Source organism: Echinops telfairi, unplaced genomic scaffold, assembly GCF_000313985.2.
Source record: "Echinops telfairi isolate 266 unplaced genomic scaffold, ASM31398v2 ScPeMD7_17;HRSCAF=63, whole genome shotgun sequence".
Lineage (NCBI taxonomy): Eukaryota > Metazoa > Chordata > Mammalia > Afrosoricida > Tenrecidae > Echinops > Echinops telfairi.
The window spans coordinates 1,396,495-1,420,766 of NW_022103914.1; the positions used below are offsets into that span (position 1 = coordinate 1,396,495).

At 55.8% G+C, this 24,272-nt stretch overlaps 1 protein-coding gene across 1 annotated transcript in view; it reads left to right on the forward strand.

Annotated features, from left to right (window-relative positions):
* Nucleotides 1–24,272, forward strand: part of PDIA5 (protein disulfide isomerase family A member 5) — an 82,631-nt gene that overhangs the window by 36,384 nt on the left and 21,975 nt on the right. The window contains exons 8-10 of the mRNA XM_030884852.2: nucleotides 2,017–2,108; nucleotides 2,198–2,269; nucleotides 11,020–11,156. Coding sequence (XP_030740712.1) covers nucleotides 2,017–2,108; nucleotides 2,198–2,269; nucleotides 11,020–11,156 — 301 coding nt within the window. The remainder of the gene's footprint in view (nucleotides 1–2,016; nucleotides 2,109–2,197; nucleotides 2,270–11,019; nucleotides 11,157–24,272) is intronic.

Sequence of the window (24,272 nt, forward strand, 5' to 3'; positions counted from 1 at the left end):
CATTTGTTTATGCACCTGCTTTGTCTTCAGCGATCATGCCAGGAAGGTGAGCAGAGCATAATGGAATGCCAGTTTAATAGAACAAAGTGTTCTTGCATTGAGGGAGTACTTGAGCAGAGGTTCAATGTCCATCTTCTACCTTAATACTAAACCTATAAATATATGCACATAGATCTATTTCCCCATTCTCATATATATATATTTACATATGTACATGCCTGTATTTAGACCTCTATAAATGCCCTTTGCCTCCCAGCTCTTTCCTCTATTTCCTTTGACTTTCCTCTTGTCCCACTATTATGTTCAGCCTTCATTTGGGTTTCAGTAATTCCTCTCGGTGACACTGCCCTTAATCAAGCCCCACCAGGCCTCTTCCACCCTCCTCGCCACCGATTTGGGTCACTTGTTGTTCCCGTGTCCCTGGGTTTGTTAACACCACTTCCTTCCCCCCACCTCCCCCTCTCCCATGTGCTTCCAGGAACCGCTGGTCTGGTTTTCTCCTCCCGATTGTTTATCCCGCCCATCTTACCTAGGTAGACCTGCAGAGACAATAATAAGCACAAAAAACAAGACAGAGCAAAACAAAACAACAAAAAACAATGACAAAAAAAAAGAAAAGAAAGAAAAGCCTGTAAATAGTTCAAGGTCTGTTCGTTGACCTTTATGAATGCTTTCTGGTAGCGTCTAATGGGGTGCCACGCCCTGACCCCAAAGTCTATTTTTGGTACTCCCACAGGACTTCCTTGCTCTGCTCCCCTTGCTGTTCTTTTACACGCCCTAAATGTTGTGCCTCAATGTAGTGGGGTCAGATCGGGTGCAATTCCCACACTGTGTCTCCAGTGTTGTCTCCTGTAGGGCTATGGGTCAGTGAGGAATGTCATGTCTCGTAGTGGCGCTGGCCATATGATCCTCTGTGCATTGGCTGCTCAGAGCAGGGATAGCGTCCTCAAGGCTTGGTGGGTCAGGACGTGCTCCACTCTCTCTTCCTCCCCCTTGATTTGTTCCCATGTGCTCTGATCAGACATGTCCCTCTCCCTGAGCTGCAGCTTCAGTGCTGTCCTCTGAAGTTAATTCTTCTGGGGGGAGGGGCAGCTGTCCACATAGTTGGGATTGGGGCCAGCCCATCAGACCTGGGTCCTTGAAGTTCTTAATGACGTCTCTCTACCCCATTTGTGGGAGCCTTTCCATCTGCAGCTCCTGATGTGACTGGTTCAGGAGAGGGCTTAGTTGCCGTAAGAAAGGAGCCCTGTTTCCTATCAGAATAATACCCATAAGCCTAAGGGTCGGGAACTTGAACTCATGCTTGTAGGGGACAGCATTCAGCCTGCAGCAGAATGGCTCTCTGCCTGGAGTGTCCTTCATGTTCAGCTGTGCCCTCAGTTAGAGAGGGGAATTCTCCTTTAAGCCCCTGGCCCCCGAGCAGGTGTAGTCGGTGAGTGGACCGTCAGATCGGGCTGTGGATGATGGCCACAAACAGGAGCTCAGGTCGGGGAGCAAGCGGGCGTGGGCTGGTGCTGTAGGCCGGTCATCATGGAGCCTGGAAACCACTGCATCGCGGTCCCGTGAGCTGTGCAGTCAGCCTTTGTGGACAGACTGGGGCCGGGCCAGGGACAGAGTGGACAAGAGGTGTGGGCAAACCACATACCAGGAGAACCGGGCAGGGAGCTCTGCACCTGTGTGACTGGCCCTGCTCTGGGACCTGTCTGCATGTGTAACTAGGCCGGGTTCCTTCCTCAGCCCTCAGGACCTTATTTCTCCCTGGGGTGGGTCTTCCTGTGGGACAGTCAAAAGGCAGCCCTGTGTGGAGCGTGGCCCTCCGGCCTGGAATTCTGGCTTTTCTGGAGTTCCCAGTTTCCGGGCTTAGCTGGCCCTCCTTGCCCAGCTGCCCCCGCTTGCACCTTGAGGTGCAGAGCTACACTGGAGTGGCTGCAACCCTTGGCCAGGTGGCTCCCAGACAGGGTGAGGCTGAGGAGCCTGGGGGCCAAGGCTGGACCAGGCTGGTTTCCTTCCCTGCAGGTGCTGGCTGGGATGAACGTGTACCCCCCGGAGTTTGAGAACATCAAGGAGGAGTACAACGTACAGGGCTACCCCACCATCTGCTACTTTGAGTAAGTCCCCTGCTCCCCTCTGCATAGCGCCTCCCTCCCCGGGGTCGCACCCCACTGACCCCCCTCCCCCCGTCTCTGCACGTCCACAGGAAGGGGAGCTTTCTGTTCCAGTATGACAACTACGGGGCCACCGCAGAGGACATCGTGGAGTGGCTGAAGAAGTGAGTCGGGCATTGGCTGCGGGGGTCCTTGGGGGCCCCAGGGCTCTGGCTGGGGGCGAGGAGGCTGCTGGGCTGTTTCAGGGGTGGGTCTGGATCAGCTCTGAGAGTTAGGGGTACCCGAGATGAGGACTCTGTGACTCTGGCCCGTGATGGCTGGACCCTGAGTGTTGGCTGGGTGGGCCGCCCTCTCCTCTCGCCCTTCCTAGCGGAGGGCGCACTAAGCCAGTCGGCGCTCCTGGGAAAGTGGGGGGCTTTCTGAAATCCCACTGGGCTTCAGGCAGACTTTCCCTGCGTGCTGCTCCCCACCCCGAGTGTCATGTTCGGGCGGGAGTCCACCCCACCTCTCGCAGAGTAGTCTTGTCACTTGATCCCGTGCCCCAGAGACAGCTGTGCCAGCTGCTGGGAAGCAACCACGGGACGTTCTGATGCCGTGGACTTGGCCTGCACCCTCCCCAGGCCCTGCGTCAAGTGGCCGGCCCTCCCTGCAGCCCGTGATGACCCTCTTTGATAACACAAGGTGTCTGCAGTTTGGCCCTTATTAAGCCAACCCCTTCACCATCACCATGAGCTCATCCGGATCCCCACTGTGCCCAGTCCCCCCCCACCCCTTCCCTCCGAGGCCGCCAGACGAGCCCTCCCTGCTCTGCCCTGCCCTGCGGGGGCACCACAGTGCCGGGCTTTGCTTGGGAGCAGACACTGTGCTAAGTGGTAGTGGCTTCTCATGTCATTTCCAGGGAGGGGAACGGGTTGTTGAGAGAGGTCACGGGGGACAGGGTTGACGGCACTTGTCCAGGGTCACACGGCTGACAAGATGACTCTGAGAGCGACCCCCTCTCCTCAGACAGCTCCCCGCCACGAAGCGGGCCTCCTGTGCTCTGGTCTGAGCTGATGCCCTCCTGACCCCCAGTTCCCGACCCCACCCCAGCCACCATACCCTGGGTACCTGCTGACAGAGTGGTGCCCCGAGGGATCTGAGAATTGGTGATCTAAAGATACGGATGTTACAAATGGGCGCTTTTGGAGGGGGAGAGGTGGCCGGACGTGGGGCACACATGAAACACCAACACAGCAGGTGAGAATTCTGAAGGCTGAAACGCTGTCGCGGTGTGAGCCAGGCGTCCCGGAGGGAAAACCGTGCTGGCGTGGTGTTCACGTGACATCCCTTCTTTATTTACCTCTGTGCCCATCGAATACTCCGTTTCCAGCCCCTGCCTACGAAGGTGGCCCCATGCTCACGCACTCTCTCTCAGCCTGTGTCCTCTTCCACGGGATGATAAGCGGCCCTCTCCTCTCGCCGGAAGCTTCGCCTCTCGCTCTGCGCTGGGGCAGGGTTTCGACAAACAGCTGTCTCATTCATCACCCAGCATAAAATCCCACTCTCCCCTACCTCCCCACCCTCCTCTAACCACTCCTGTTTTCAGAACACCCTCCATGTCTTTGGACGGATGGGGCGTGGGGGGTGGGGTGTGTGTGTGTGTGTGTGTACTGGTTAATCTCGCCAACCCCAGACAAGGGGATCCCATCAGTTGGACTGGGGAGCTGTTAATCTCCGCACTGGAGAAAGCCATCCGACTTGTGTACTCCCCCCAACTCCTCTCTGCACACCCCCTGGCTCTGCCACAGCGTCCGACCTGGGCTGGTTCCTGCGCACGACCCGACCGCGTGCTTCTCACTGTCTTCTCTCCCAAAGGAAAGGAGACCGTGTTCAGCCTCTGCTTCATCTTTCATACCCAGGATGAGATGGGTGATGGGCTACTTCCTGGAAGAGGGGGAGGGGGGGAGGCCTCTGGGTCTCCCTGGCAGCTCCTTCCCCAGCAACCCACACCGGTGGACATTGTGTCGGGGGCACAGAGGCAGGTGCAGGGGTGGGTGGGAGCAGCCACCTCCTGGGGGACCTTCAGTGAGCTGTCTAATCTCATGCCCCAGCAGAGTTAGCAAGGTGTGTTTAGGGTGCTCTTGGAAACATAACCTGTGAGGTGTTTAGAGATGTTTGAGAGAGGAAGAGATGGATTGATTGATTGACTGATTTCAAGGAATTGGGTTATAGATTGTGGGGGTTACCAAACCCTAAACCAAGTGGCAAGCTGGTGGTTCCTGTAGGCTTGTGTCTGAGACCTGTGGGTCAGGTGATTGGAAGAGACTCCAGTGATGAAAGAGGAGGTTCTGCCAAAATAGCTGTGGTTTGGAGGCAGGACACAACCTAAGTCAGACTCCCCTTTTCAGCTGCTTGATTGATGACTGACCTCGCCGTAAATAACATCGTGCGAGCAACTAGACAGATCGTTGGCTGAAGCGCTGGGAGCAACCGTCTCCAGATTGACACGTAAAATTGACTGTCACACTGGACCCCGTGCTGCCGCCGATTTCATTTTGAACACGTCCTTTTCAGAGTGTTCGAGTGAGATGCACTCTTTACAGACAACTGAAACCGTGAAGCGAAAAGGCCCCCCGCCCAAAGAGGACATGCGGTGGCACTCGGGGACGTCCAGCTGGACTCCCGTCTAGAAGCAGCCCCGCAGCTGTCTGTCCACGTAGCAGGTGTTTTCCATCGTCCCCTGCCTCCCTGCGCCTTCCCTGGGCCTCTCTGTCAGCCCCCACTGCTCGCGAGGTAGCGTCACGAGGGTGCAGCTGGGGTGGCTGATTCTCCAGGTGACTTTGACTTCCACCCCGAGGGAGAAAACCCCAGGCTCTCCTTCCATGCTGGTGGGCCAGGCGAGGGCAGGAGTCCCTGGCGTCGGAGCGTGAGAGGGGGCTCTGGTCGACGTGCGTGCCTCTGGGCTGAAGGGCGCAACCCTGACTTCCCATTCCCCTCTCTGCCAGCGAGGAGGGTGAGGTGTGGGGATGTGGGATAGGTGAGGGGGAAATCCGTTTGGGCCTGGCCCCCCATTTCTGGCCAAACCGGAAGCAAACTGAAGGTAAGCACAAAGCTTCAGGACAACAGCCAAGGTGCCTCACACATGGCACGCCTTCTCCCCCCCCCCTCCCTAGACACTAGTCCCACGTGGGTGAGCCTCCCAGGCCCACAGTGCGGGCAGCTGCTCTCACCAACGCCAAGCAGAGTTACGGGATTGGGAGGGGCTTAAGGTCATCAAGTCCACTCCAGCGACTTCCCTTTTAGCCATTGCCCCACCTCCACCAGGCAGTTGACCCTTCACCACTCGCGGCTTCCAGGCACCAACTCCCTGCGCTGTTGAGAAGCCAGAAATAACCTTTGGCTGCCCCAGAACTTAGCTTCTAATAGCCTACTGTTGACCAGACCCTTGACAGCGGCATGCACAGTTAATTAACTTGTCTGTTGTGTTAGGCCAGGCTGACTAGAGAAACAAATCCGGTAACACTCATGGCAACACTCATGCGTAAGAAAGAGCTTTATATCAAGAAGTTAATTATGTAGCAAGAAAACATCCCAGTCTAGTCCAACTCAAGTCCATAAGTCCAGTACCAGTCCATCAGTCCCTCTACAGCTGCACACAGCCACGTGCGATGGTGCAGAATGCAGGAAGATCCCAGGCCGGTGGGTACAGTCACATGGATCCGAGGTCAGTTGACAGCACGGCAGGGCTGCACCGCCAGCTCTCAGGATGGCCAGCAGGCAGGGCGAGCGGCTGGCCTCCAGAGAGCTATATATTTCGGTCTTCAAGTTGACATGAATTTGGGTTGCTACCACCTACTTTGTATGTTACCTGTATGACATTCCCACCCACGCAAAAGCTGCACTTTCAGTATGAGGTACAAATTTGCACCGGATGGAAACACTGTCGTGACGGCTTCAGAGATCCTGCTCCTCCTGTTGTTTTACAGTCCAGATACTGGATTCATTTATCTTGAAACATCGGTCTGCCGGAGCCACGGACCTCCATCGAGCAAAAAATCTATCATGACCGTCTGTTTCTTGAGGGCCCTTCCAGCCCCACCGGGGGCACTGGGGGAGTGGGGTGGGGGGGGTGTCCTATGGTGGGAGTCATTGACCGTGGCAGGGAAGGTGTGAGGACCGGAGCCGTCACTCCTGGCTGCAGGGCGGTTTCCTGGTGAGGAGCTGCTCATGGAGAGGCTTCCAGTCACCGCGTGTAAACAAAATCTGTGTACACTTGGACCCGCACAGGTCCGGCCTCTGTTGGGGGTTCCAGGGCCAACCTTGGAAGTAGTTCGCTCTGCCCACAGGGTCAGTGGTTCACACCCACCAGCCACTCCCTTCAGTGAGTGAGAGGACGCTGCCTGCTCTCTCTGACCACTCCCTGTTCTCACGTCCATTCGGACTCCTGGCAAGGCTGTAGGGCAGAGAGAACTGCCTGTGAGTTTCTGGAGCCGAAACCTTCTTTGGGAGTAGAAAGCCTCCTCTTTCTTCCGCAGAGAGGCTGGTGGTTTTGAACTTCTTGCCCTGGAGGTTTGCAGCCCAACACATAACCACCGTGCCAGCAGCTCTCCCCTGCCCTGTGGGGTTACTCTGAGTCAGACTAGACTCAGTGGGAATGGGGCGCAATAGCTTAACCTCCACAGCTGGCAAAGGCTTGCCTCGTTTTGATGTCCAGGGAAGTTTGGGCAATGCTTGATAAAATGTATGAAACACTTCAAATCCCGTGGTCCTGCTTTCTTCGAGGTGGATTAAAACAACAAACAAGGCCTGTCTTCTACATAGGAGCCTTGGTAGTGTAGTGGGTACGCACTGGCACATCAGATCGCTTGCTAACTGCAAAGTCAGCAGTTCAAAACCACCAGCCACTTCGTGGGAGAACGACGGGTTTCTACCCAATGAAGAATCGGGGTCTTGGAACGTACAGGGGCAGTTCTACCCTGCCCTGTAGGGCCGCTCTGAGTGGGCATGGACTCGACGGGGGTTCCGTAAGTCAAGTGACCGTTGGCGCTCCTACAGCTGCTAAGTGGGAGGGAGAACCCAGATCTAGGCTTCTGACTCCTGGTCCTGGTTTGTTTCCTCCCCAGCCTCGGTAGGTAGAACGTCGTTCTGTTGTGCCGCTGCGTCTGTCTCCAGAGCACCACGGGCTGGTTCTCCTCTCCAGAGAAGTCGTCTGATTTCTGAAATATTTGAAAAGCACTGATGTGCTCCCCTCTGAGTCTCCTTCAGAGCCCGGGTGGCGTAGTGGTTACTCACTGGGCTGCGATCCACAAGGTCGGCCGTTTGAAACCGCCAGCTGCTCCCGGGAGAAAGATGGGACTTTCTATTTCCATAAACAGTTGCCGTCTTGAAAACCCACCGGGGCAGTAGTTCTACCCTGTCCTATAGGGTTGCTGTGAGTCGGCATCCACTCGATGGCAGCGAGTCTTCGCTGTGAGTGCCGCTTCTGCTCCATTCCCCCTTCTGTGTTTGCTCGGCACCTATGTACAGGTGTCAGACATTTACTGGGGTTTACGTTTTTTGGAGGGCCCCGAGTTCCAGGCTCCTTTTTTGCACAGGCCCAGAAAGTAAACTTCCTCTGCTCTCTCTCGATGGGGACAAAGGAGTGGCAGGGACAGGTCTGCAGTGGTGGCTGCCCGCCCCCTTCATGCTCCCCACCCCCACCCCAGTGTCTTAGCCCCAGGCTGCAGCTCCCTTCTGGCAGCGGTGCCTGGGGCCTTTGGAGCCTTGGCGGCTCCTGCCCAGCACACCAGGCACTTCAGATTCCTGCCCGTGGCTGTGCCAGCCGGGTTTCTAGCTTCTAAAACTGCTGACCTCCTTTCTCTGGCGGAGGCCTTCCGCCCTGTTCCTTTTGTGCCTGTGTCTTCGTTCCTCCCCGCCCCCAACACCTCTGCTGTCATTTTTGTGGTTTGAGAGGAAACGGGGGTCGCTCTGAGTCAGCATTGACTCGATGGTGATGAGTGGGTGTTTGAGTTTCCAGGTTTATCTAGAAGTTTCCCAGACTCTCTCATGCACGGACTGCTGCTAACCCTGGCTTCTCCCATCCTGCGAGAATACCGCGGCCAGATCAGGTGAAAAATAATTTTAATTTTTGAAGAGAGGACACATATACAACTTTTTTTCTGAAAGAGGTTTAAAGGCCTGAATTGGAAAGTCTCACTGGGACCTGCTTCCTCCGCCCTCATCCCCCTCATGCTCCCTGTGAACCAGATCACACCAGCTGCTGCTGCTGGGCAGCGCTGCCTCATGGCGACCCCAGGGGTGACAGCAGGACCAGGCTGCTGAGGGCTTTCCACGGCTGGTTTATCGGAAGCAGATCGCCTGGGGTACCCGTGGGTAGACTCGCTCTCCCAGCCTCTGGTTAATAGTGAGGTGCACTTACCTATTGCCAGGGGTACCCGTGGGTAGACTCGCTCTCCCAGCCTCTGGTTAGCAGTGAGGTGCACTTAGCGATTGCCAGGGGTACCCGTGGGTAGACTCGCTCTCCCAGCCTCTGGTTAGTAGTGAGGTGCACTTACCGATTGGCAGCCCAGCTACCACTCCCTAATAGGCAGTGACTTCTGTTGGTTTCCATAGACATTGCTAAAGTGTTTCCTATGCCAAGAGGAATAAGTGTGCTTTCTCTCTCTTCCTTAATGCAACCGTAGCAAACTGTGGCATGCCCCCACGTCTCCGGCACGGGACCCTGAAGCTCTTCCCACGCCCGTGCCTGCAGAGCATCCTCGCCCTCCATCACGGGGATGCTGTGGCCTCAGTGGGCCTGACCCTCCCCTGCTGGGGGCTGAGGGCTCTTTCCAGCCTTGGCTGTGACCAACAGTCCGGAGTGGTGCCCTTGGATGTGCCTGGGTCTGCATGCGTGTGGTGCATTGTAAAGGTCCTGCCTGTGGTGCCGGTTGGTGGTTTGAACCCATGATTCTATGGCGCTGGCCCATGGCCGTTGTCTGGCTGGTGGGCTCGTTTGAAGCTTAATTTTGCCCACTGGCCTCACCTGACTTGGGGTAAGCACAGGTCAGGGTCGTCTGCCCTCTTTGCTGGCAAACAGACTGGCTGTGGCCCAGGCGCTGGTGAAGCCCAGTCCTAGGGAGGCCTCCGAAAAAGTAAAACCTACCCTCACTGTCATTGGGTGGATTCCGACTGTCGTTGACCACATAGGACAGGGGAGAACTCTGGGTTTCAGAGGTCATACCATTAGACGCTTGCCAAGGCTTCTGAAGGTGGCACCCAACCCAGCTTCTCCTGTGAGAGGGAATCGGGGTCCGTCAGACCCCCTCTGTGCTGGCCACCACCATCACTGCTTCAGCTGAATTCTCTAGCCCTGGCTGCTGAAACTTACAGGGGTGGTCTGTTCTTCACATTTGTCACCCCAAAGGTGTTTTCAAAACAGCACGTCGGCCACCCTGGCACAGGTACAGCGGGGAAATGGGTCCCCAGCCACCTCCCCTCCACACAGCCACAGCCCCCAGCATCAGCCCGAATCAGCGGCCTCCCTCATTCCTCGGCGGCAGGCTGATCTGGCAGGAGACTGCCAGGCCCTTCTTGCAGAGTGGAATGCCGGGCTGCCAGAACCACCGACCTTATATTAGCAGTGGAATAGTCACCACCACCTGTACCAGCCAGTGCCCAAGGGCCATATCCACACTTGGTGATCCCCGGGGGAGGGTTGCAGCCAGCAATTGGTAGAGCTGGGATCTGGATAGACTTTGAGCCAGTTCTTCCTGATCCAGCACGGCCTCTGGGAGTGGCGTCCATTGGTTCTTGGCCTCAAGAAAGACCGGTAGCACATAGTGAGGGTAACCCCCCCACCCCCTGTTCACTTAGCCCACTCCTCGTCATCCCTCTGCACTCCTGCCCCCACCCCTCCCAAGCCCACAGCTAGCTTTCTCCTCCCAACATCAGTGCCCTCAGACACTGGGCCTCCCTCTGCCCCTTGCTCCCATGTACGTCTGTGTTAGTCCGGGTAGACCAGAGAAACAAATTCACAGACATGCACATGTATATAAGAAAGAGGTTTATATACAAGAGTAGTTGAGTATTGAGAAAACACCCCAGCCCAGTCCAGATTAAGTTCATTAGTCCAGAGTTAGCCCACATGTCCAATACCGATAGAAAGTCCTCCTCAGACTCACGAAACACATGCAATGTGCCGACTGCAGGTAGATCACAGGCCAGTGGGTGGGAAGCCTTGTGGATCCAGCCACAGTGGGAGCATGGCGGCACTGGCGGGGCTCTCCACGTGGCTTCTCCAGGTCCAGGCCTCTTGCTCCCATCAGCATAGCTTCTGTGTCTTGTCAGAAGAGCAGCTCCCAGGGAGTGAGTCGAGAGAGAAAAGGTGTCTCCTGCCTCCAAGAAGGAAATCCCAGAGTTTTCCCAGAATCCTCAGGGAAAGGCCAGGCCCACAGAGGCCTCATTGGCTGTGACCAATTGACAGGGTAGACTCCACTCCTTCACTCTTAATCCTCTCCAGTCCTAAATTGACACCAGATGATGGCACTACCACAGTATCCCACCCTCATCCATTCTGCTCTCCCGCTGGGCCCTGGCCTGCCGGGCAGTTCCGAACCACAGGCAGCCTGCGGCTCAGAGGGCCTTCCCATCTGCTGTAAGTTTGAAGGAGCCACCAAGCTCCCAAGGGCACGTGGGACTGCTTGAGCGGCTTGGACAGTTAGCACGAAGTGCCCTGCGTGGAAGGGCCATCCCCTAAGCACTCGGGGGTGCTCAGGAAACGTGGAGGCGGGCTGGGCCACCCCTCCTGCATGGCCCCCAGGGGTTGCTGTGCCCGCTGTGCCGAAGGCTGAGTCCCTGCCCCGGAGCAGACCGCCGCCAAGCCAGGGGGGCTCGTGTCCAGGGGGCTGGCTTTTGTAAGGGCTGCTCTGAGCTCTGCCTGTTTTTGGTCTTCCAGTCCGCAGCCACCACAGCCCCAGGTCCCCGAGGCTCCCTGGTCAGAGGAGGGCGGCTCCGTTTATCACCTGACGGACGAAGACTTTGACCAGTTTGTGAAGGAACACTCCTCTGTCCTCATCATGTTCCACGCCCCATGTGAGTGGGGCTTTGCTCCCCATCCTCCTCCACCCCCACCCCCTTCCCTCGCTCAGAGTAGGGTGGGCACGCTGCTTCGGGACATGATGCCAGCCAGGGGTGGTGGTGGGGGTGAGGTGCCCGAGTGAGCAGGACTGACAAGGTGCCTGCCCTGCCCACGAGTCTTGCAGGGGCTGCACGCGTCTCAGCTGGAGCTTAGTGAGGTGCCCCCACCTGGCAGGTGTCCGCTGGTAGGCGGGTGGGTGGAGGGCAGGGGTTCATCTCTGCTGCCTTCTCTTGGCCTTTCTGCCAGCCCTTTGGCCTGTGCCGGTGCACGAGAGATTGTTGTCACCCCTTTAAGAACCCGTGTTGTGACTGTGCAGGCGCTGCCGGCCACAGGAGAGAGTGCATTTCTGCAGCTCGGGGGCCTGGAAGCCTCGTGCCTCAGCTCACAGAGGGCTCTCACTCCGTCTCACTCACGGCTCTGATGTGGACACCACCAGCCCCTGTCCCAGAGGAGAAAGCAGGAGTAGCAGAATGGTTCATTGAGCCTGTATTGCCTGCCCATCCACTCAGGCTCCCCTGAGCTTTAGGGTCTGTGGAGGAACATGGTCAAGGCCTGGCCTGGCCCCTGCGCCCTCCCTCCCCGGCCCAGCAGTATCACTGGAGTCCAGCCCTGGATTGCTGATAAGCATGCCATTTCCAAGAAGAGTTTTCCCACGGCCCCTCTCCCGAGTGTCTAGAAAATGGGGCCCGAAGTCCACAACTGAGTTTCAATGCTCCTCCAGCCTCGTGAGCCCCCTCCTGATGCAGCACAGTGGGGCCAGGACCTTAGGGGCACGTCACCTGGCCCGGCTGTGGCCTCCAGTGGGGGAGGAGCCCGAGAATGGCTGTCTGCCTTCCCCAGTGTGGTTTGTCCAGATGTACCATGGTAGGGGGAGGGTCAGACTCAGACTGCAGAAAGCTGATGGATTGAGAGGCTACCCACCCTCAGGCCTGGGAGCAGTGGAATGGGACTGGGGCTGGCACTGGGGGTCTCTGCATCCCTCTGTACCCCCCAGGGAGAGCCAGGTGACACTGCGGGGGGGGGGGGTCCCTCACCGCCATTCGCAGAGTTGCTAACAGAGCGGGTGTTGCACGTAATTCTGCAGCATCTAGTACAGCAGTCGCCCTGTGCCTGCTCCCCTAACCCGGCAGTGAGGGCAGGCAGATCCTGGCCGGCCGGTTTCAGTGCCCCGTTAGGGAAGTGCTCCCCGCAGCCTCTCCGGCCCGAGGCTCGTGCCAATGCGTCTGTCCTTCCGGCCAAATCCAGGGAAGCCCAGCCTGCTCCAGAAGGGGAGAGCGGGTGGAGCAGTGGTTTGTGGTTCCAGTACTCTGCAGAGTGTACTTGGTGGCCCAGGGATTCAGCAATCATCTGTGAACTCAAAGGTCAGTGGTTCGAAGCCACCAGAAGCCCCATGGGAGTAAGGCAAGGCAGCCTGCTTCCTGAAGGACTGACAGCCATGGGAGCCCTGTCCCGTATGCGCATCGCACGTCAGGATCAACTCCAGGGCTCGCTCGAGCTTGGCCCGGCTCACAGCGACCCCATGGGACAGGGTAGAGCTGCCCTGTGGGTTTCCGAGCCTGTCGCTAATCACAGGAGCAGAAGACCCCGTCTTTCTCCCTCAGAGCAGCCGGTGTTTCTGACAGCCTGATCCCCAACCACTATGCCACAGGGCCCCTTCCTCCACGGCAGTGGACTTGTTCTGGTTTATGGAGTGGGAGAGAGAGAATCGTTCCATTGTTACATTCAGGAAGACACCCCCCCAACCCCACCTCCTTCAGGTGGACTCTGACTCTCTGCGACCCTACGGAAGGTTCTGAGGTTGTAAATTTACCGGAGCGGGCAGCCGCCTCTCTTTCTCCCTCAAGCAGCTGGTGGGTTTGAACTGCCAGCATCGCAGCGAGCAGCCCACCACTTACACCCACCAGGGCTCCTCAGAGAACCGAAACCCAAGCCCCATCCGCCACTACCAAGTCCGTCCCCACGCACGGCGTCTCCAGGCCATGTTTCGAAGACTGTGCATCTGGATGGGGGCAGACTGGCTCGTCTTTCTCCCTTGGAGCCGATAGTGGGTTTGAACCTCCAACCTGACAATTAGCAGTCCAGTGCCCACCCACGCACAGTGCCACCTTATGTCAGAGGCGAAGATCTAGAAATCAGATGACGGCCTTTGATTTTCGCGACAGTCGCTGTTGGTAAAGAATGTGACTGCACCACCCTGCTGTCCACAGTCCTGAGCATCTATTGGTAGGTGAGGGACCCTGCTTGTTAGGGACCCTGCATTCTCTGAGAAGGTATCTGCCAGCCCTTCACCAGGTGTGGCTTTTGTGTGTGCACCCCGGTGTGCATAGGCTTCTTTCTGTCTGGCTGGCAGGGGGAGAGGAATCAGGCCAGAAACAGGAGGTTAAGCTTCCTGATAAACTGCCTGTGAAATTCCCGTCAGATGGGAATGGCTGTGCTTTAAGTCTTTTTCTCTCTCCACACGCTCTCGGTTACCCAGGCAGGTCTTCAGCTTGGCAAGACTGGGATGCAAGGCTTAGGGGAACCTGGCATCCACTTGGGTGAGCTGAGAGCTCTTAGCTTCTCCTGCCAGCGGACTCCAGAGAGCCCCGGCGTGATTGGAGAACTACCTGGGTGGTGTGGGAGGGACTGGGAGGAAAAGGGCCATGCCAGGAGGGACAGACTGGCCATGCTGGCCCAGGTCCCCGAGGGCAGAAAGGTAAATTCTGGAATTGCGCAGCAGGGCAGGTGTCCACCCCAGGCCACGCATGAGAGCGAGATCAGAGACAGATCACCCTGGAGACACAGACAAACCAGTTTGGCCCCGTCCACGTGGGAGGACGTAGACTCGACAAAGGAGGGTGCCAGGCAAGCCAAATGGGTGTCTGGGGGTGAGCGTTATCTGGTGGATTGGCATGGCATTCTTTGAGCAAGACATCTGGCAACGCCAGTGGATGTCTTCCGACGGCGATGAGTCCCCCGAGTGAGGCCACCGGCGTGGTGCTTTGGGGGACTCTGAAGCCAGCCTGGTTCCGGTTAGTAGGGAGGGGAGGGTTTGGCTGTTGCTGCTGCTTCTATTTCTTCTTCTTCTTTTCCCCCAGTCAGCAGCTTTGTTGGTGCTATAAAAAGCAAGGCAAACTTTCAAATTTGCAAGTTTTGGAGTTGGAAAAAGGACAGACAGCTAAAATATTGAATAACTGCAGGAAGATCTCTCCAGCTCCCAAAAGACAGACTGAAGCAGCAGGGCTCCCGGGAGATGACCCTTTTGCTAATTACAGAGGTGATGAATGTACCGCTTATAAAAAGGCGATCTAGGGGTGCAATGAGCAGGGTCTAGCAATGGCATGTGATCCCGAGCCCCAGAGTGCACCGTGGCATTCAGCGGCTTTGCCGTGCTGCTTCCACGCCCACGATCAGGGCTCACGTGGCCCCTTCTCTCCGGGTCTGAGTTGGAAAGGCTGGGGAAGGAGTGGGTAGTTGACTCTCCCCCAGACCTGTGTCTCCCATCGGTTCCAGCAGTGAGCCCCCGGCTGTCATCTACCGGGTGCATGTTGGTGATACCTGGGAAACAGAAGCACGCGGCCCTGGTTGTTGAATGTCATCAAACACCCGAGGTTTGGCTCCCGCCGCCGCTCCCCACCATCCCATTAGCCCCTCCCAGCTTTCTCGCCCTTCCTTCTCGCTCCAGACTCTCCCTGGCTTCTCTGAGTCCCCATTAGAAGCGCCAGCCACACTGGGTGTAGGAGAGTTTTGCTCTGTTTTGTTTTACTCTTCCCCTGTGCTTGATGTACAACCGCAGGTAGGCAGCTGTCGGTTGACAGAGAACTAACTGGTGCTTGGAGAGTACAGCGAGGTCCCGCCTGCCCCTTTTCCCGCGGCTGCATGCCATGTGGCCTCTTCCGCTGTCTTACTTTGTTAGGGCTCATTGCTTTCCATTGAGAAGCCAGTATTTGTTCATGACTCACCAAAGCCTGTCACTTGCTCTCTGGATCGTACAGCCCCGTGGGTTTTGGCAAAGCATAGTCTCGGGTGTCCCTAGCTGCAGTGTCACACAGGTCCCTGGGCTGCACCGGTCTGCCCCTTCCCCTCGCCCCCAGGGCCCCGGGAATCGTTGATGTTTTGCAGTCTTGTCTTTTCCAGAATGACACCTTACATAGTGTAGCTTTTCCGCACGGGTTTCTCAGACTGAAAAGGCATGTTGAAGGCCCTGCGTGTCTTTCTGTGGCGTGGTGGAACGTTCCCTGTAGTGCTGCAGGCCACTGCATGGTGTGGGTGTGCCGCCACGTCACATTTGAGTCTGGGGCAGCCCCGGGCATTCCTGTGCAGGTCTAAGGTGACGTGTGTTCTACGCCATTTAGGAAGCACCCATGGGTGAGAGCTCTGGGAGGCAGAGCTCCGGAGGCTTTGACGCCTGGTGCGCAGTGTTGTTGGACAGAGACACAGCCGAGTCAGAGTGACATGCTTCACCTATGTTGGCTTCTGTATGGCCTGAGTGTGGGGTGAAGCTGAGATGGACAACTAGGCCCGCCCCCGCCCGGGGTGGGGGTGGTGAGGAGTGAGGGGGGGCAGTCTGAGGTTAGGGTGTGTAGGGATGTGTCATGCAGTGAATGACAGAGACCCCGGGCCCTCCCACTCACAGTCCTGTCCCACCCCACCCCCACGACTTGGTGCGGGCCTGCCCACCATCTGGTCCCCATCGCGCAGCCAGCCCCGCTTCCCTGCGCATAAAGGGCATGTCAGCAGGCCCTGGCTGCACCGCGCCGAGCTACCTTACGCTTCCCCCCAGTTTCTGGATGAGAAAAGTCAGACTGCCCATCTTCAACATCTCCCCTTGCGGGTGTCTGGTTTGCTGCAGTAGCCTCAGCACACCTCCCCCTCTCCACCTGCGGAGGCGCAGGCTTCCAGCATGCCACCTGGGCCGGCTGGGCTCCCCAGGACAGAGGCCTCCCTGGTGGGTCCATCTCCAGGCACCCAGGTGCTGAGGGGGAAACAAGGGAGATGTAAGAGAAGAGTCTGCCCGGGAGCCAGACCACCTGCCTTTCCTGTCCCCAGTGGTGTGGGGGCCCTCCCCTTCCCTCTACAACAACCCCCATTCTGGACAACAAGCCTGCAATGGCAAGATTCCACCGTCACCTGGCCCCGGCAGGTGTCTGCTGGAGGCCACTGCCTTCAGGAGCTGAGTTTCGGGGCAGATCTAGCTTTCCTGCAGTGGCTTTTTTTGTTTTTGAAACATAGCGCTATGTCTTTGTTTTCAAGGCAATATCTGAACTTTGTTTAAAACCTGGACGACGGTGACGTCTGAGCCATCCAGAAGTGACGCTGTTCATCACCTCCTGGCCCAGAGGCAGCCTCTGCTTGCTTTGGGCCTTATTCTTGCTGCCCTGTGTTCTTGTCCTGCCCTCTCCTCTCCTGCGCCAACAGTTTGACTGGCCTGTGATTCACGTACCGTACAATTCAGTCGTTCAAGCCACATCGAGAGGAGTTACACAGTCATCACCACGGGCAGTTTCAGAGCATTTCCTTCATGCCTGCACTCATCGTTATTAGCTCCCCATTTCCCCCCAGCCTATAGAGTTTGCTATCATGGATTTCATAGGCAGGAAAAAGAATGTTAGACAAAGCCCTGCACACACACACACACACAGAAAATGAGGATAGCAAAGTAAAACTGAAACATATCTTAATCAAAAAGAAAGCAGAAGATATTAAAAACTAGAACAAATTCAAAGGGATCATAAAGGAGATTAAATAATAAGGTGCTAAATTTTAACGTAACTGTGTCTGCAACAGTCGACTCTCCCTCCCTGGCCCATGGTCAGGGGATTTCCCGGGGCTCACTCCACATGTATTACTCCTGCACTTCTTTATCTCCAAAATGCAACGGTTTTAAAATGGGACAAAGGTAGATCAAACGATAGTACATTTTGACCTAACTGCGTGTGCCATGGTTAGCTTCACAGTGCTCTCTGATAACAGGGCTATTCACATCCCTCAACGATGATCGCAGTGGGGGTGGGCGTCATTCACTGGAGGCTAAGTCCGTGTGGACACTGCAGATGGGCTTTCCACTGCCGTCCATAACCTTCTGCAAACCACGTGTCCACAATCGAAGCTCTGAGGCCATTCCCTCCTTTCAATTTGGGTTATATTATTGACAGTCCTTCGATCACACAGGCTGGTGTGCTGCTTCCATCTGGACTGAGTAGACATCTCATCTAGTTGGCTGTTTGTTTGAAAACAAGTGTTTAAACACCATTCTTTCTGATAGCCGGCACCATCTAGTGTCTTCACCACACTTTGCTATAGCACCCATATCTTAAGTGACCTCTTCACAAGGTCGAGCAGGGTCATGTGCTATGAACTAATTGCTCTTAGATTGGGGCTGAAATTACTGCTTTGTTTTTAAGTTTACTGATTTGAACTCGCCTACAATTAAATAGACTCTTTTGGACACATGCATATATCATGTAGCCATCTGCTATTAACCCCCTTCAAGTTTTTGACTTTTTTAACTGAATGAGTTTAAGAATAATACAAGAGAGCTTTAAAGAGCTGGTGGAAAATTTCAAAATGCCGTTAACTTTTCATTCCATGTTTCCATGACCTTTTTGCGGACCCTGCGTATTAACAGCATTCTGGTTAATAACCGTGAACAGCTCAGGAATTAGAGCAGACAGAGAGTGAGCGCTATCCGCACACCCCTCCCTAAGTTTACCACTACTGGCAGCCAGGTGTGCATCCATCCTCATTCAAAAACCCACTGCCCCTGAGTCGATTCCAACTCATGGTGACCCTAGAGAACAGGGCAGACCTGCCTCCGTGGGTTTCCGAGACTGTAAGTCTTTATGGGAGTGGAAAGCTCTTTGTCCGATGGGCGCAGCTGGTGGTTTTGAACTGCTGACCTTGCAGTTAGCACCCCGACACCGTGTAACCACTGTGACACACCTGGGATCAATCCCGCCCTCTTCCCTGTGCCTTCCTTTCCCTCATCGGTTGGTCTGGAAGATGGTTTCATGCCGTAGACGTTGGCACTTCAGTCTCCCCCGGGCGTTTTAACCACTGCGTGGTGGAACGTCATCCTTTTGAAAGGCTTTCCATTGTACATCACCCCTCGGCCCGTAGACATTAGTTTCAGTTTATCAGTGTTCAAGCCGAGTGGCGAACACGCGTCAACATACATCTTTGGAAACCCACCTGGGTGTCTCTGGTGCTTCCCTGGAGATGAAGTTGGTCGGGCTTTGGATGGGCGTTCGTGGGCAGTTAGTTGGCATTGAGTTAGCCCTCGCTAGTGCTCGTCCCTGCACCACAGAGCCCAGCGCTGCCCGGGCCTGCCCCACCTTCATCTCTGCTGGTGTTCTGAGTCCATTGCTGGACCACTGCATTTCGAGCACCTTCCACCACAGGGGGCTCATCTTCCAGTGTGCTGTCGGGAAATATCCTCTTGTCATCTGTAGAGTTTTCCTTGGTGGGTTTTTGGAAGAAGATTGCCAACCCATTCTCCCCAGTCTGCCTTTGTCGGGAAGCTCCTTTGGAAGCTCTCCCGGTGCTGGCACTCGTAATACTGGTGGCGTGGCACCCACCATCGCAGCAGCACTCAGGCTGCGGCCATCGGACAGGCTGACAGACGAGCAGCTGTTTGTTCTCAGTTTGCGTGGTGCCCCCTCAGCAGGTGAGGGCCCTGGGAGCTTTCAGCTCTGCTTTGAGGGGGCAGCTCTTCCCCAGTTGCATTCTGAGTGGCCCGATCCGGGAGGCTCCTCCTTAAGCTGTTTCAGACAGTGTGCTGCTGCTATTCAAAGGTGTTCAGCGGATAAACCCTCGGACGTGGGCTGCCTATCTGTTCCTTCTTCCTAGTCCGGAGTCTCCAGTGAAACTGACCTGCCATGGATGGCGACCCTACCGGCATCTGAAACACTGGCAACGTAGCTTCCAGTGGTGCAGCAACACACAAGACACCACAGCACGACAAACTGGCAGACAGATGCTGCCACATTGTGCCCTCGCAGGGTGTTACGTGGTGAATGCTGTGTTAGGCCGGGTTGACCAGAGAAACAAATCCAGAGACACTCATATATACGAGTAAGAGAGAGCTTTACATAAAGAAGTGATTGTCTATCAGGAAAACCTCCCAGCCCAGTCCCACTCAAGTCCACAAGTCCCTCTCCAGACTCGCAGCCCCATGCAGTGATGCAGAACACAGAAGATCCCAGGCCGGTGGGTGCAGAGCCGTGTGGATCCAGTGGCAGTGGGCGCGTCACAGGGCTCACAGGTGGTCTCAGCTTGGCTCATCAGCATGAAGATGAAGGCAGAGAGGGTGGAGGAGGTTCCCAGGACCCTCCGTATGAGGAGGCCACACCCACTTCAAGGTGACATGAAATTATGGAGCTACCCCAGATACTAATCCTTCTGTTTTTGTTGTTACAAAGATTCCAGGTCTTCCGCTCTCTCTGCTTTTGTTTGAGGTGTCTTTGTGCACACGCTGTATGATTTGAGCGGTCAAGTCACAGCTCCAGTATTTCTTACTTAGCGCTCAGTATGAATCAGTTCTGGCTCTCACCACTTTCTACACAGCAACTCGCTCAGTCGCAGCAGCAAATCCTGTGGCGGAGACATCCCAGTATCCCCACTTTACAGAGTAGGAAAGGGTGGGCGGGCACCAAGGCTCAAGAGACTCGCCAGCGCTCATGCAGCCAAAAAATGGAGCTAGGTTATAGAGTCCAGGCGGTCCAGTTCTGGAGGATACCTGCTCACTGTGTGGCCGTTCTCGGATCTGCCCACCCCCATCCTGACCCCTGGGCGTCGTGGGCTGCTCAGGAAGCCTACCCCGAGGGACAGGTCTGGTGCCTTTTATGTACTTGTGTCCAGTTGCACTGAGCTGGGTTTTCATTTGCTGTGCCGGGTGAGAAGAAGGGATATGATTTTCTTTCTTTGAGGCATTTCCATCTCCCCGTTTTCCCTTCAACATTCCTTGTCTTGTAGGTTCTGTCTTGAGTTATTACAAATGCTTTAGAAAGGGCCTCTGTGGCCACGTACTATCCCATTGTATGACGATGCCATGAATCACTTAACCAGCCCTGTCCGAGGACTACAGTGTATCCCCCACCCCCGCCTTAAATCTCACCTCCGAGAACCTTTTTTACACATAAATAGTGCCCATGTGTCAGATTATCTTCTTGGGATAGAAGCCTGGAAATGAAATTTTGAGAGCTTGTTACCCATCCATGACCATGAAGGGCCAGCCGTCCCCAAATTTGCAGAGGAAAGGAACCACGTGCCCGGCAGGGGAGGCTGTCAGGGTGAGTGCCAGCTCTGGTGTCCTTAAAAACCAACCTGCTGTCCTGGAGCAATTCCCATTCCCGGTCACCCCAGGGGTGCAGGGCAGAAATGCGCTCCACAGGGTGTTCCAGGCCCTGAGCTTTTAGAAGCCCCTCTTGCTGTCTTTAGCCTTTTGTTCTTGTTTGGGACGTATTAGGAGAGCAGACCATCCGTCTCCCAGTCGGCAGTTCACGCACACCTGGTTTCATGTCTTTGATTGCAGCACCCCCGGCCCGTGTCACGTCACTCGGCCCACTTCCTGGGTCCACTCCTCCTCCTTCCTAACCCCCCTGAACGTTGTCCCTGGTTGACTTCTCTAAGTGTGTAGCTCTCCCTCAGGTTACCGCTCCCCGGATAGACTTGTCTGTTGTTTGAGCCGAGCCGTGGAGGTGAGTTCCGCTCCAGACCTGGAAGGGGTCTAAGGCAGGCCTTCCTTTGAGGTGCCTCTGGGTGGGCCCCCCACCCAGGGAACTTCCGTGTGGTCATCCAGCTCTCCTGTACCAGCCCCAAAGGGCCCTGCGCCTTGTCGAGGCTGCTTGTGCAGCAGCCCCACCTTCCCTCGTGTGTCCCAAGTCAGACTCCAGGTGACAGCCAGGATGTGGTGAGCCAGGTGCCCCTGAGTTCCAGGGGCCACCTGCCAGCAACCAGGGAGTCTTCCAGTTAATCTGGTGCCCTGGAAACTCCTGGTCCCGGGACCCAGCGAAGCCCCTGTAGCCAGCCTATAATAAAACCTGAAGAACAGTTGAATGTACGGAATCCAGAGGCCTCCAAGGGCCGGGGGTTGACGATAGGCCAGCTATTCCTGCAGCCAAAAAGGAGCTGCCTCTCATCCTGTGCGCCAGGTCACTAAAACGTGTCAGTGCACTTAACGCAGATGATAAAAGCCTCAACTAGGAAGTTTGGCAGTAAAACTCAATGGCCTAGCTCATCACAAACAGGACAGTAAAACGCAGGCTGGAGTTCTCTGTGAGTTCAGCTCTTCACCCCTGGAGGCCAGGCCCAGGGTGGAGGGCAGAGATCACAGGACAGCCTGCAGCTCCCAGCTGGGGCAGGACACCCGCTCAGCCAGGCCTGTTCTCATCGTCACCACTGTTAGCAGCAGCTTATTACAGGCGCGGGTGAAAGCCTTCATAATACCTAGAGGACTCGAGGCTGTGTGGGGAAGCCCAGAGCAGTGGAGATCCGGGGAGCTCTGAAGATGACCCTCACACGCAGGGCCGAGCAGGGCAAGGGTGTCCGTGGGAGTGGGGAGGGGAGGGCACAGGGGCTGCCACGGCCTTGGCTGCCAGGTATGTGAAGTAGGAGTGGTTCGTCCAACCAGCCACTGTTTGTGTACAAGCCATGATACTGGACTATAATTTTCTTTAAAAAAAGACCACTGCTGGCATAACAACTCCGTTATCTTAATTAGTGTTCTCTTTTTCCTAAGAGTTTCTAATATCCGTTGCAATGCTTACACAGACTAAATTCATGATTAAAGGGTTTATTAAGGAAGTTAACGAGTTGTAATGCCAGTGAGACACGCTCGGGGCCGAGTTGTTTATGAGGACGTGTTACAAAGCTCTGTCAAGTCTGCTCATAAATGCTCAAAAGCTGTAAGCCTCCACCAGAAGGCTTTCAGCTCAAGCGCCATTGGTCAGGAAACTCAGCTCCCTGAATTACGTAAGTGCCCAGAGGTACCCCACTCCACAAGCCAGCCGAAGCACTCAGCTTTAATTGCTCTGTGGGTAGACTACAGAAACAAATTCATAGACACTCATGGGTGTAAGAAAGAGCTTTTTAAAAAAGAGTAATTGTATGTTACAAAAACAGCCCAGCCAGATCAAGTCCATCAGTCCGATGTTAGCCCATGTGTCTGATACCAGCGTATGACTTCCTCTTCAGACTCACGCAACACATGCAGTGACACCAAAGGCAGGAAGGTCACAGGTGGAAAGTCCTGTGGGTCCAGTGGTGGTAGAATACGGTGACCAGATGTCCTGCTTTTGGTGGGACAGTCCCGATTTTTAACAATTTTTCCCGCGTCCCACAGCATTTTAAAAAAGTCCCGATTTTTGGAAAGAATGCACGACAAGCTAGGGTATACGGTTTTCAGCTGCCATGTGGCTATTTCGCCAGTATATGAGTTTTATCAATGGTGTCCCGCTTTTGTCCCGCTTTACCAATGTTAAAATCTGGTCATCTTATCAGGTAGAAGCATCTCAGCGCTAGTGTGGGTCTCCACGGGGCTCCTCCAGGGCTCTGGCTGTACCAGCACAGCTCCATGTGTCTTATCAACAGGAATGCCATAGAGAGAGAGAGAGGAGGGGGCGGGAGAGAGGGAGAGGGAGAGAGAGACCCGCCTCCGGCGAGCTATTTATCTCTTTAGCCCCTCCAAATGAGGTCATCAAGCTGTGACCTGATTAACAGGCTAAACTCCACCCCTTCCCTCGTAATAGTCTCAAATTGACAACAGATGATGTAGCTACCACAGTTGGGAAGCCCCCCACTGTGCTTCCTGCTCTGGCTGCTGGTTCTGCTGCTGCTCCGGATGTTGTAGCTGTCTTTGGATCCAAGAGGTTCACTGCGCCGGGATCTCGGGTCCATAGGCGCACCCCTCCTTTCCTCTTGCTGGTCTCGCGGTCCCTCCTCCTGCTTCTCCAAGGGCTCATTTTATCCACAGCGGATGGTCCTTTGGAGAATCCGGTTCACAATGACTCACAGGTGAACCTTATCAGTAGTTCCCCCACCTTCTTACCAGACCCATGCAGGGAAAGGTGGGAATTAGAGACTGGCTGGAAGAGCCGCATTAAAGACTCCGCTGGCCCTGCAGCACCCCCTACAGGGCCGAGTGGAACTGCTGCCCGGGGCATCCAAGGCTGACAGAAGCATACTGCCTCCTTGCCCTCCCACAGGCCTGCTGGTGGGTTCAAACCTCCCACCTTGTGGTCAGCAGCTCGGTGCTTAACCCACGGTGCCACTGGGGCTCCGTGTCTGGAGTGCCGGAGTAAACCTGCATGATGCAGCTACAGTGAGCTTATTCTAAAGGTGTGTAGGCCCTGTCCTCGACCCCGGAGGGACAGACACAGTAAGACAGACCAGTGAGGCCCTGTCCTCATGCAGCTTCTCTCTGTCGGGGGAGCAGACTCGGGACAAGAGAGCAGCTCACTTCTGACCTGCATACCGCTGAGTGAGTGGAATGTCTTCCTCGGAGAGAGCATGCTGGGAAGACGTCACTGAGTAAGGTGACCAGAGGAGGAGGAGGTCTCTGTAGAAATGAGCTGTAGCCTCAGAAATGGAATCAACAGCCCAGAGGCCTCGTCTGTCCTGCTCTGGCTACCCACGGGAGAAGGAGGATCCAGCTCCAGGCCAGCCCAGGCTGATCAGTGGCCGAGCGGTCAGACAGACATGCCCCCACCCCCCATCCTTCTCGTCCTCCGTTACGACACCAGCGTTCCTCCCACAACTCCTGCTTCCTTGCTGGGTCGCTAACTCATTGCCGTGGCCACACAGACAACGCCCACAGTGGTGAGGGCTTTAGGGACATTGGCAGGTGACCACAAGCCAGCGTCAGATATCATTAAGGATGTAGCCTTTCATCCATAGCAGGGCCTCTCCTCAGCCAGCAGGCAAGTCTTCCGAGCCAGTCCTCAGCACGCAAGCCCCCGGCCACTACTCTCCGTGGGCCGGGCAGACGGGCCTGCTGCTCCTCCGGTGTCGGGGCCTGGCCTACGCCACCTCCATCACTTCAGGCGGGGAGGGGTCTCTCCAACCTGCTCTGCTGTGGGCTCTTCCCTCATGGC